Source organism: Canis lupus, chromosome 37, assembly GCF_048164855.1.
Source record: "Canis lupus baileyi chromosome 37, mCanLup2.hap1, whole genome shotgun sequence".
NCBI classification, from domain to species: Eukaryota; Metazoa; Chordata; class Mammalia; order Carnivora; family Canidae; genus Canis; species Canis lupus.
This window is the reverse complement of record NC_132874.1, coordinates 13,470,340-13,481,224: the sequence shown is the minus strand read 5'-3', so window position 1 is coordinate 13,481,224 and position 10,885 is coordinate 13,470,340. Positions and strand designations below refer to the sequence as shown.

General features: G+C 47.1%; 2 protein-coding genes across 2 annotated transcripts in view; one reads left to right on the top strand and one right to left on the bottom strand.

Moving 5' to 3' along the window:
- The first annotated feature begins 2,760 nt into the window (after positions 1 to 2,760).
- On the top strand, positions 2,761 to 7,071 carry NOL7 (nucleolar protein 7). Its single transcript, XM_072813619.1, has 8 exons — positions 2,761 to 3,226; positions 3,306 to 3,366; positions 3,903 to 3,961; positions 5,626 to 5,657; positions 5,906 to 5,996; positions 6,322 to 6,443; positions 6,522 to 6,599; positions 6,890 to 7,071. The coding sequence occupies exons 1-8, from the start codon at positions 2,955 to 2,957 to the stop codon at positions 6,961 to 6,963; spliced, it is 789 nt and encodes a 262-aa protein (XP_072669720.1). The 5' UTR covers positions 2,761 to 2,954; the 3' UTR covers positions 6,964 to 7,071.
- A 665-nt stretch (positions 7,072 to 7,736) lies between these two features.
- Positions 7,737 to 10,885, bottom strand: part of RANBP9 (RAN binding protein 9) — a 93,174-nt gene continuing 90,025 nt past the window's right edge. The window contains exon 14 of the mRNA XM_072813607.1: positions 7,737 to 8,730. Within this exon, the coding sequence (XP_072669708.1) occupies positions 8,600 to 8,730 (131 nt within the window). The 3' untranslated portion in view covers positions 7,737 to 8,599. The remainder of the gene's footprint in view (positions 8,731 to 10,885) is intronic.

Here is a 10,885-nt window from a genome sequence, read left to right as displayed (position 1 = left end):
GAAGGGTTTCCCTTCCTCCCCCACTTTATAAACAATTATGCTGATAATACCTTGGAGTTAAGTAGTAAGAATGCAGCTCTCTGCTCAAGCCTCACCACCTAATGCAGCCCCCGGGGCCCTTGGAATGCCTGGTGTCCGGCCTGACTGGGAGGAATGGCCTTCAGTAAACAGCGTAGGGAAGCCACACAGACCCGGGTCCCTTGGATCAGGTCGGCTCCCTGGGTGATGACACATCTTGCCTCGGCCCCTTTACAAAATTGCATTTAATGTGACACCCTTGGCTTTTGTTGAAGTAGGCAAGACACGGTCACATAAAACTGCACTGCTTTTTCAAGTCACAACTTTTAATAAATCCCAAAGGTTCTTTGCCTGGGCAGAGTGGGGATGTTTGTAACTTACAAGGCATAGGGCTCCTGAGGGCTTGATTCACCTTTTGCTGAGTAGGTCAAGGCACTTACACAGAGGGGGCCTCTTCTAATACAGTTTTTCTACGTGAAATACCATCATCATTGCGCTTCTCAAAGTTAAATTCAAACACTGGCCTAGTGTTAACACTGGTAAAAATCAGCACACTGTCTGGATGAGTCTAAGCATATTTTTAATCTGTAATTTTCCATCTGCCCAAGGCCCCAGTATTTTGGAACTGTTCCTTTGCAACTCCTCATCCTGGGCTTTTGGTACCAGCAACTTTTTTGTTGGTTGGTTGGTTTTTGTGCTCTGCCATTTTTGTTCATGTTTTGGTTAGAGAAGATGAAAAAGTTGAAAGTACAAACTGTGACAATTTAATGTTTACTGAATGTCGACCTATGATAGACGTTAGAAATAAAGTGATAAGTAAGATGATGGACATTACCCTCAAGGGGTTCAGAGTGGTTGGAACAACTATTGTGTAAACTATTTTTTTTAAAAGATTTTATTTATTCATGAGAGAGAGAGAGAGAGAGAGGCAGAGGCAGAGACACAGGCAGAGGGAGAAGCAGGCTCCCGGCAGGGAGCCCGACATGGGACTTGATCCAGGGACCCCAGGATCACACCCTGGACCCAAGGCAGACAGACGCTCAACTGCTGAGCCACCAAGGTGCCCCATGTAAACTACTTTACAATGTTGAAAACTACAAGAAAGAAATTTGTGCAAGATTCAGAGGAGATCGCAGTTAGAGATGGAGCAGGCATGGGGTAGACGTTAAGGTGCTTGAAAGGCTTTCAGGATGCCTGGGTGGCAGTTCTTGACTATAAATAGTTCCATGTGGAGGAGTGTCAGCAGGGGATGTACAGCATGTACAACTGCATGTATGCAGCAGCTTGGTTTGTTCAGAGACTGATGAGTCATTTCATGTTGTATAATAGGTGGGAGAAGACAAACAGATCAGGAAGGGCTGTGGATGCCAAGAAGTGGAATCTACCTGGGGGATGGGAGGATAGAAGCAGCGCTGGGGTTGCGGCCACTGAGTAACGGTGAAGTCATTCTTCAGGTTCAGGGTTTGCGTTGGACCAGCCAGTGTTCTGGGTCCTGGGGTTAGAGCAGGGCCCCAGGTAGGGTCCTCTTCTCATGGGGCTTATATCCTAAGGTGGGAGTCAGACGATTAGCTGTCAGGGAGTGGTGTTGGTGATGAACAGGTGTGCACAGTCCAGGGGCAGGTGGTGGCCGAGGTCGCCAAAGCCGCGTTTGGTGCTGGGCACTTGTTGAAGCCTGCATCTGTCAACTTGTTTCCATCAGTGCCAGAAAGACCAAAAAACATGTCCTGTTGCTATAGCACAATTTTTCCCTTCGGAATGCCTCTTCTTTGGAGAGCGGGGAGCGAATGGAGCCAAATCTACAAATACTGGTCCATCAGATCGAATGTGAAAATTAATAAGGGGCGATCTCACTAAACTGGAGTTGGGGAGTTCGGCAGGGGGAGGTCTCACGCTCTACCACTTGCCCCCTCCCCTCCCCCCCCACTTTTTAAAGACTTTATTTATTTATTCATGAGAGGCAGAGACCCAGGCAGAGGGAGAAGCAGGCTCCCTGCAGGGAGTCCGGGATCATGACCTGGGCCGAAGGCAGGCGCTCAACCGCGGAGCCCGCAGGTGCGTCCCTACCACTTGCCGCTAATCCACGGAAGGGTGGGCGGACCCGGCGCGTGGACCCTGCGGCATGTGCCCCGCAGGAGCAAAGGCTCTCCTTCCCACCCGAGGAGCCGTCCACTTGTAACCGCGGTTTACTCCGGTGGCCCTGGTTGGACAGCGAGCCCTTCGAAGGGCGCCCCAGCCCCTCGTTTGCCTGTGGTGCTGCCAACAGCTTCCTTGCCTGGGATGGCGACTATTTTTTCTAAATACCCCCGTTTTTGCTGGTAAAAGAGCAGGTAGTCTTACTTTTTTAAGGTTAACAAGACCGGGTGCTGCGGCCCCTGGGGCAAGGTCGTGACCCCGGGGTCCCGGGATCGAGTCCCGCGTCGGGCTCCCTGCATGGAGCCCGCTCCTCCCTCCGCCTGGGTCTCTGCCTTTCCGTGTCCCGCATGAGTAAATAATAAAAATCTTGAAAACAACAAGGAACAAGAGCAAGTGGCTCCCGGAGCTCGGTCACCGGGCGGGTGGTCGCCGGTTTCTGGGTCACTGGGCCGCACCGCGTAGGCCCGCCCGTCAGCGTCCCCGTGGAGGAGGCCTCGCGGCGGCCCTTCCCTTCCGGGGAGCGAGCCCCATCCCGCCCCGGGCGTCTGGCCCGCCAGGACGGGAGGAGCCGGCGGCTTCCCGCGCGGGGAAACCTCCCAGGGGAGGGGGCGAAACACGCCCCTGCGCTCCTTAGGCCACGCCCGTCCCCGCTCTGCGCGTGCGCACACCCCTCCGCCGCCGCGGCCGGCCCCGCCTCCGCAGGGGGCGACGCGACGCAACTCACGTCGCTTGCTTTACACGTCACGCGGCGCTTGCGCGTTGCTTCCGGGTCAGAGGCTAGACGGTCGGGCGCCGCGCGGGCCATGGTGCAGCTCCGACCGCGCGCGTCCCGCACTCCGGCGTCGGCGATGGTGGACGAGGGCCAGCCCGCCTCCGAGGAGGAGGAGGAGGGCGCGGAGCACGGCCTGCTGCTCGGGCAGCCCAGCAGCGGCGCGGCGGCGGAGCCGCTGGAGGAGGACGACGATGAGGACGGGGACGACGAGCTCGACGACGAGGCCCCGGAGGAGCTGACTTTCGCCAGCGCCCAGGCGGAAGCTCGAGAGGAGGAGCGGCGGGTCCGGGAGTCGGTGCGCAGGTGCGGAGCCCGCGGCGGCCGGGAGGACCGCCCCGCCCCGCCCCGCGCGCGCCGCCCCGCTCACGTGTCGCCCTTTCAGGGATAAGACGCTGCTGAAGGAGAAGAGGAAGCGACGCGAGGAGCTGTTCATCGAACAGAAGGTGGGTGGAGGGCGGGGGCGTCTCGCTCTCAGAGCCCCGGGCCGGTCCGGGTCCCGGGGGCCTGGGGCGCTGCCGCCGTGCGCCGGCTGAGGGCGGGGGTGGGTGGGCCGACTGGCGGAGGCCGGGGGTCCTTCCCGTCCGTGCCCGCCCACCGCGACAGCCCGGCCACCACGCGTCGCCGAGGCGGCGTCCGTAGCAGGCCCGGCTGCCGCGAGCGGTAAGCGAGGTACTTCGGGAGCCGAGGGCGGCGCGGCCGAGTCCGATGGCCGCGCGCACTGACGCGTGGTGGGCGGGGCCCGGGTGGGAGCGCGGAGGGGGGCGGGGCCTGGGGTGGGAGCGCGGGGGGCGGGGCCTGGGGGTGGGAGCGCGGAGGGGGCGGGGCGAGGGCCGGGGGATGGGAGCGGGAGCGCTGAGGGAAGGGGCGGGGGTGAGGGTCTCAGGGGTGGGAGCGCTGAGGGGCGGGGCCCAGCTGGTGAGTCCGCGGAAGGCTGTCGTCCTTCATTGCTGATTAATTTTTAAATGTTTTTTTATCAAAGAAAAGAAAACTACTTCCAGAGGACGTTCTAGAGAAGTTAACTGCCGCCGGACAGACTGAGTGAGTAGCGGATCTTGCCCCGCACACCTGCCTGTGAGCCTGTGAGGCGGGCACGTGTATTTGAATCCAGTGTAGTAGCGGCGGGAACACAATGTTCTTGTCATGCCGACGTCTTTGAGGGCAGCCCGGTGGCTCAGCGGTTCAGCGCCGCCTTCAGCCCCGGGCGTGGTCCTGGAGGCGTGGGGTGGAGTCCCACGTCGGGCTCCCCGCTCCCGGCATGGAGCCTGCTTCTCCTCCTGCCTGTCTCCGCCTCTCTCTCTCCTCCCGTCTCCCTCTCACCTCCCCTTCCCCTTTGTCTCTCATGAATAAATAAATAAAACCTTTAAAAAAAAAAAAAGACCTCTCTGAAGTCGGTGGGAAAGGTGGAGGGCGTTGGGCCCACTGGCGGCGTGTACCGCGTGTGTGTCCCGTGGCGGACTTCGGCTCCTCCGCCGCGGACCCCAGGGTGTCGGGTCAGTGGATGCGTGTGCTCCTGCCCGTGTGCTGAGCACAGGGTGGGTGGTGGGGAATAAAGTAGCGTGTGGACACCGCGCTGAGTGGAGCGGCCCACGTGCGTCCACCAGTCCCGAGGGTCGCCCGGTCCCGTCCTTGCCTGGGCTACGACCGCTTCCTTTCTCGGGTCATTCAGCAGCTTTACCCTCTGGGGAGTGGTTAACGGCGAATGCTGCCGTCCTCCTCTTTCTCATCCCGTGAAGTCAAACCTTAATGCATTTAGACTTCCAGATATTTGGTGGTGGTTTTTTAATGCTCTTGTTTTTCTTTTTTTTTTTTAAGATTTTACTTATTTGTAAGAGAGAGAGAAGCAGAGACACAGGCAGGAGGAGAAGCAAGCTCCATGCGGGGAGCCCAACATGGGACTTGATCCCAGGACCCCGGGATCACTCCCCGGGCTGAAGGCTGCGCTAAAGTCTTGAGCCACCCGGGCTGCCTGCCCCTTGCTTTTTCTAAATACTTTAAGTTCAGAAGTTTAATAGTCCTGTATTTTTTACCTAGGCTGCTGTTATCAAATTTTCAGTAGAAGAACGTTTCCAAAGTTACGCAGATCCAGAACATACTAAACCTACAAATGCACTTGGTGGCGTAGTGCCCTTTCCTCTTCAGAAACCGAGCTCAAATGTCACCTCTTCCTTCTCTTGCTCCGCCCACCCCATCAGCTCCTCCTCCGTATAGCTTTTCTACTGTGCAAGTGCTTCTGTATGGGACACTCCTGTCTTGTCAGCTTGGTCTCGCCCTTTGACCAGTATCCCTCAAGTCTCATCCTTGTCTCCATTTTGCATTTGTGCAACTGTTGAATTAATCCTTTGATTTCTCCCAGTAGAATGAAGCTGTCCTACCACCTTTCACTTTGAATATCGTCATATAGCTCATTTTTTCCTTAAGTCTTTACCTATTAACCACAGCAGTCTGCTTCTGTTGAGTCTGCTAATAAGCTTTCACAGCTTACGCTCTGAGGTGCTCCCATGCTTGTATGTACTAGCCTGGGAATTGGGAGCAGTGCATCAAGAGGGACTTTCGCTTTCCAAAACTGATTAAAGAGCCGAGGTAAAAAATTGAAGATGTTGGTAATGAAAGGGGGGAGATCTTACTTGTAAAGCCAGATGAAATTGTGTAATCCGTGATCTTTGCTATGTGCCATACCAATCAGTATTTTTGTTTTTCCTTAGCATAAAGAAAGCATCAGGAAAGTTGAAAGAAGGTATGAACTATTTTAAGTAACTTATGTAAGTATCAAGTGCATTTGCACATATTTGCAGCCAGATGTTCCTGGCCCTGGGAGAGTGTGGCATAGGCCTGGCCCCAAGGATAGCTTGGGTCAGTTCTCAGTTCCTTATAAATAAAAATTGCATCCAAATTGGTAGAGTGGATGTTTAAAGTAAACTCCAGTAAATGTTCCTGCCTTATTTTTACATAAATACTAACTAGAAATAAAACTCGATTTTTTAGCTAATTTGAAGAAGAAAAGTGATGAAGACTATGAAAAAGGAGGAGATTCCAAGAACACTAAAGAAAAAGTACAAAAAATACAGTCTGTTGGGTAAGGAGAGTCTTTTCACATAGGATGTAAAGGTAGCGGGAGAGGGTGAAAATATGAGCTTAAATGGAGAAAGATTTTAGTTAGGAATAGTTTCCAATTAGATCCTCTCTGGGAAAACCAGTTCTGATACTCATATAAAAATATTTACCTACGAAAAAATGGTCTGTTTCTAGTCAAATAGCCCTGTGATTTATTCATTATCTGTGCATATATAAAATTAGGACCTGGAGTTTTTTCAGTTTTTGAAGTAACAAAAATGCCTTTTATTTTCAAAGTAAGCACATTTTCAGACTTGCTCATTCTGACCTTTTGTGTTGGTCACCAGCCAGAATAAAAGCTACTTGGCTGTAAGGCTGAAAGATCAAGATCTGAGAGATTCAAGGCAACAAGCAGCAAAGGCCTTTATACAAAAATCTTTGTATGGTCCGGGAACCAACAGAACTACTGGTAATTTCTTTAACACAGTTTCTTTTATTTTATTGCAAATTAAACAAAGAAATGATAAATAATTCTCTCTTCTTCTAGTAAATAAATTCCTGTCTCTTGAAAATAAGAGGTTACCAGTGAAAAAGGCTGCGGTCCAGTTTCTTAATAATGCTTGGGGTAAGATCCCACATTATTCTTAGTTTTTTATATATCGAAAAATATTCTTTAAGGAGACAGTAAATAATCTTGACGCATCAGGTTTTTTTCCTTATAATGGCTCCTATATTTATATGCTAAAGTTGCTTCTGAAGAATAGATCGGTGTGGTCTGTAACGTATATCTACTATGAAATCTGATTTAGTAGACCTAATTTTAGTATTTATATTCATAGAAACTTGAAAACTTTTGAATTATTTCTTGAGAATTTTGTATTTAATATCCTTATTGCATAACATTTTCTGTTTTAGGAACCCAGAGAAAACAAAATGCCAAGAGGTTTAAAAGACGGTGGATGGTCAGAAAGATGAAAACTCCTAAGTAGTAAAGCTAAATGAAGAGTGAGAACTTGTACATATAGAACTTAGTTATGTGGTGTAAAGAATTCATTTTTCTGAAAGTCTAATAAATCGTTTGTAAATCACTGCAAAAATCCTCGGTCTTTTGGGGGAAGCCCACCATCACATCACATGTCATCCTTCCAGACTACAGTTGTGTCTTGTCATCTTTGAGGGCTACACTGGAAGAAGAAACCGTTTAAAAGGAATTATATTCCTTTCTATATAACTGAAAGCCCATCTCCCACCCCACGGTGTCGGGTGCGCGGCAGGAGGGGCAGGGCCAGGGAAGTGGACGGTGACCGTTCTTTCAAGGGCAGCTCTCAGATGCCTTCATCTTGCAGATGCTTGATGAGAATCTGTTTCATACAACACAGAGGAGGGAAGAAGCAATTGAAAGTGCAATATTGGAGTATAATAAAGATTCCTTAAAACTCAAGCCTTATGTACAGTTAATAGTCAACCGCAGGATATGGTTATCTTGGTTAAGTGTTCTTTAACCGCTCTGGAGGATTTGCTTTAGGGGAAGGCCACGTGCCAGATTTTAATTTTTACCAAAATAGGAGGTAATTTCCTGTTTTCTGTCTGCAGCACCCACAGCATCAGGCTCGACCCTAACGCAGAGAGGCCGACACACTGAAGGGAGTCTTAGGTTGTAGAACTCTGATCTAGAGTAGGAACCGTTCATTGTGTTTGCTCTAATCTCATGTTAATCAGAAGTAAGTGGGCACCTTATATATAAACTCCGCTGACACTCTAGTATCTGTAATAGTAAATTTTTAATGGCTGGTTAATTATATCACTACATTTTTATTGCAATATAGTACTCATTTAAGCACTTAAAAATGGAAGGTGTACAAAGATTAAATTAAGACACGGTAAATTGACTAAATATTTGGTTTTTATATAAATAAAGGTCATAACCACACTGTTGACATGTAATACTGTTATAATACAACAGTTGAACTTGTGAGTCTACGACAGAAGTCGTCTGTAGTTAAACAGGAAACAAAGCTGAAAAGGACCATGTTAAAACGAAACTACTGGGACTAACAGGTCGGGATTGTAAGTAGCAACAGACATATTCACTCAGCTCCTGAGTATTTCAAGTTTTACAGTACACATTAAAAATGATTTCTTCCATCAACACTATAAATTCAAACTGTCAGATGTTGATGCGTTTTGCAAGTTACACTGATTGAATGCTGAGATGGGAGCGGGGGTTGGAGCATCTCCCGATTTGAAGTTTACATCACCCACATGCTAACACAAACACAACTTGTTCTGTTTCCTTCCCCCCTCTCCCCCAAACAAAGGCGGCAGGATTTTTTGGTTTCTTTTAGGTCATTGTTTTAAAGGATTTGTGATGATCAATTTGAACGTCTGAAATTCAGTAATATTTAACTCTTAGACAACTAAGAGGTCAAAGATGGAAAATAATTTCTCCTAACACCAAGTTAGAAAATCATTTGCATCATGCTGTAAACTAGGAAGCAATGTAAAGCGACAAAAACCTGTCCCCAGTACATAATTAAAAAAATCTAAATTTCAAATCAGCAGAGCTGGTCTACTTCCATGTTGACTATATGCCACAATAGACGTGTGAGCTCCTTAAATGCATAGCTAATGTAGGTAGTCTTCCACTGTGGCAAATGCACAGGATCCGATTCCCGATCGAGCCATCAGACCTAGACACTGTGTGGCCTGTCCCATTGCGAGGGCAAGTGGAGGTTGCTTTGGCAGATTGTGGGTTTCTGAGGAAAAAGGATTCAAAATGAAACAGCAGTTAGCAAGACATTTTCTAAAAGCGGGGAAAATACTGCCTTACCTTAAAGATTACTGATACCTACGCTGTTCTTCATGACCTAACTAGCGATGGTAATTTCTAAGCAAATGAGGATTGTGTTGGACATGCTACTCTGGATGATGCGGGTATTGGGTATTCAACTGTTAAGAATTCTTGCAGATTTAGACTTAAAGCTTTAGATACTTAAAGATGTGATTTCTTACCTGCTAATTCAGTGAGGAGTAAGGAATATTTAGTGTTCCTCAACTTGACTAAAGTCAGTTGACTTAACCAGAAAAAGACACCAGGTTTTCAGTAAAAGTTCACTGTTGGATTCTTCCCCTTTTGGGGAGAGGACCCAGCTGAGGCTGTCTCCAAGGCACTTTGGTGAGTGTTACTTGGGTTTCTGGGGGCAAATGGTGTTGGCGGCCATAAGAGGCAACAAGAGCAAAGCCACCCTCTAATCTCGGAGGGAGTTAGAATTTATAATTGGTAGATAAAATATTTTAAAAATTGCCAATAAATTAGTTTTCAGGATCATACATACCATACCAGAAATTTGTCAGACAACTGTAGTACAAATGTAGTTAATCACCAAAATCTGTTCTTTGCCATAGATGAAAAAACGAATTACTGGTGAAAGTGGCCAACCACTTAGCAGCTGGTGATCCCTTCTTGGGTAGAGATGTCCACATTTTAAGTTTATGCAGATTCCCAATTTATAACAATTACTAATCAGTCTTGTAGACACAGTTGACAACAAAGGGCAAAAGCCATGACACTGGCTGGTAATGCTCCATGACTAGTTCTACTCTGGATTCCAAGTTTGCAATGTGGCGAGAGAAAGAAAAGTTCCAGAAGGAATGGAGCCCCCACCTCCAAATAAAAAGCAAATTCAGGATTTAAAGGCACAAGAGAAAATAGGATCAAGAATGTAAGAATGACTTAAAAAAAAAGAAAAGAAAAAGAATATAAGAATGAAATAATGCAAAAAAACAAAAAACATACAGATTAGTCAGGAAGTATGGTTTGGAAAGTGGTCCGTGGGTTAGGATTAAGTCCTGGCTATTCTTTGTCAAGATACTTGTTAAAACTTTGATAGTGGTAAGCATTTTTTGCCAAGTCTAATATATAAGCAGGACTGGCTTTTACAGTTCTGCCTGGAGTCAGGAACAATTTTTATACACAAAACCATCATAACAATAAAAACTGAAAAGGAAACATCTTTTCAAAAATGTTGCTTGATGCTTTATAGGGAAGTAACCTAGCTCGAAGGTAAGCATCTAAGAGGTACTTTATTATAATTTTCTTGCGGGGAGGGGGGTAGCGGCAGCATGTGGTTTAAGCTAAATCTTTATAATTTTTTTGGATATAGAACTTGTAGGAATTAATGTGACAACTTTAAGCACTAATTAAAGTTGTAAAATATCACGATATTTATAAATGCACATTCACCCACAGCAATTAATCTTGTCATTAATTTTGTAGGAATATATGATTATAAATTTACTATTTATAGCTGAACCTACATACTACAAAATACATAGCACAGTAAGAATACATATATCTTGCATAAGGGTGCTAAAAAATTTAATACCTAATAACTGAATTCCTTTAAAGAACCCAAGATATAAAAAACTGTCCTAAGAAAACTAGTTCCTCCAGAAATTCTTTCCAGAAGATGTGGTATATATACACAATGGAATATTACTTGGCCACAAAAAAAGAATGGAATCTTGCCATTTGCAAAAATGTGGATGGAGCTAGATAGAGGGTATGCTGCGAAGCAAAATCAGTCATAGAAAGACAAATACCATGTGATCTCACTCTGGAATTTAAGGAAACAGATGAACATATGGGAAGGGGGGAAAAGAAAGGGAAGCAAACCATTAAGACTCTTAAAGATCGAGAGCTGAGGGTGGATGGAGGGAGGTGGGTGAGGGATGGGCATTAAGGAGGGCACTTTCATGATGAGCCCTGGGTGATAAATCACTGAATTCTACTCCTGAAACCAGTATACACCATATGTTAACTAAAATGTAAATGAAAATTTGGAGGAAGATGAGAATAAAAGCAAAGAAATGAAAATTCTTTCCAAGTCGGAGGGATACCTAAATACGAAG

Excerpts from the sequence above, each read along its gene's own strand:
- NOL7 (XM_072813619.1), top strand. The coding sequence starts at position 2,955 with ATGGTGCAGCTCCGACCGCGCGCGTCCCGCACTCCGGCGTCGGCGATG. Across the intron at positions 3,962-5,625 it reads ACTGCCGCCGGACAGACTGA|CATAAAGAAAGCATCAGGAA; the intron begins GTGAGTAGCGGA and ends GTTTTTCCTTAG. Across the intron at positions 5,997-6,321 it reads CAAAAAATACAGTCTGTTGG|CCAGAATAAAAGCTACTTGG; the intron begins GTAAGGAGAGTC and ends GTTGGTCACCAG.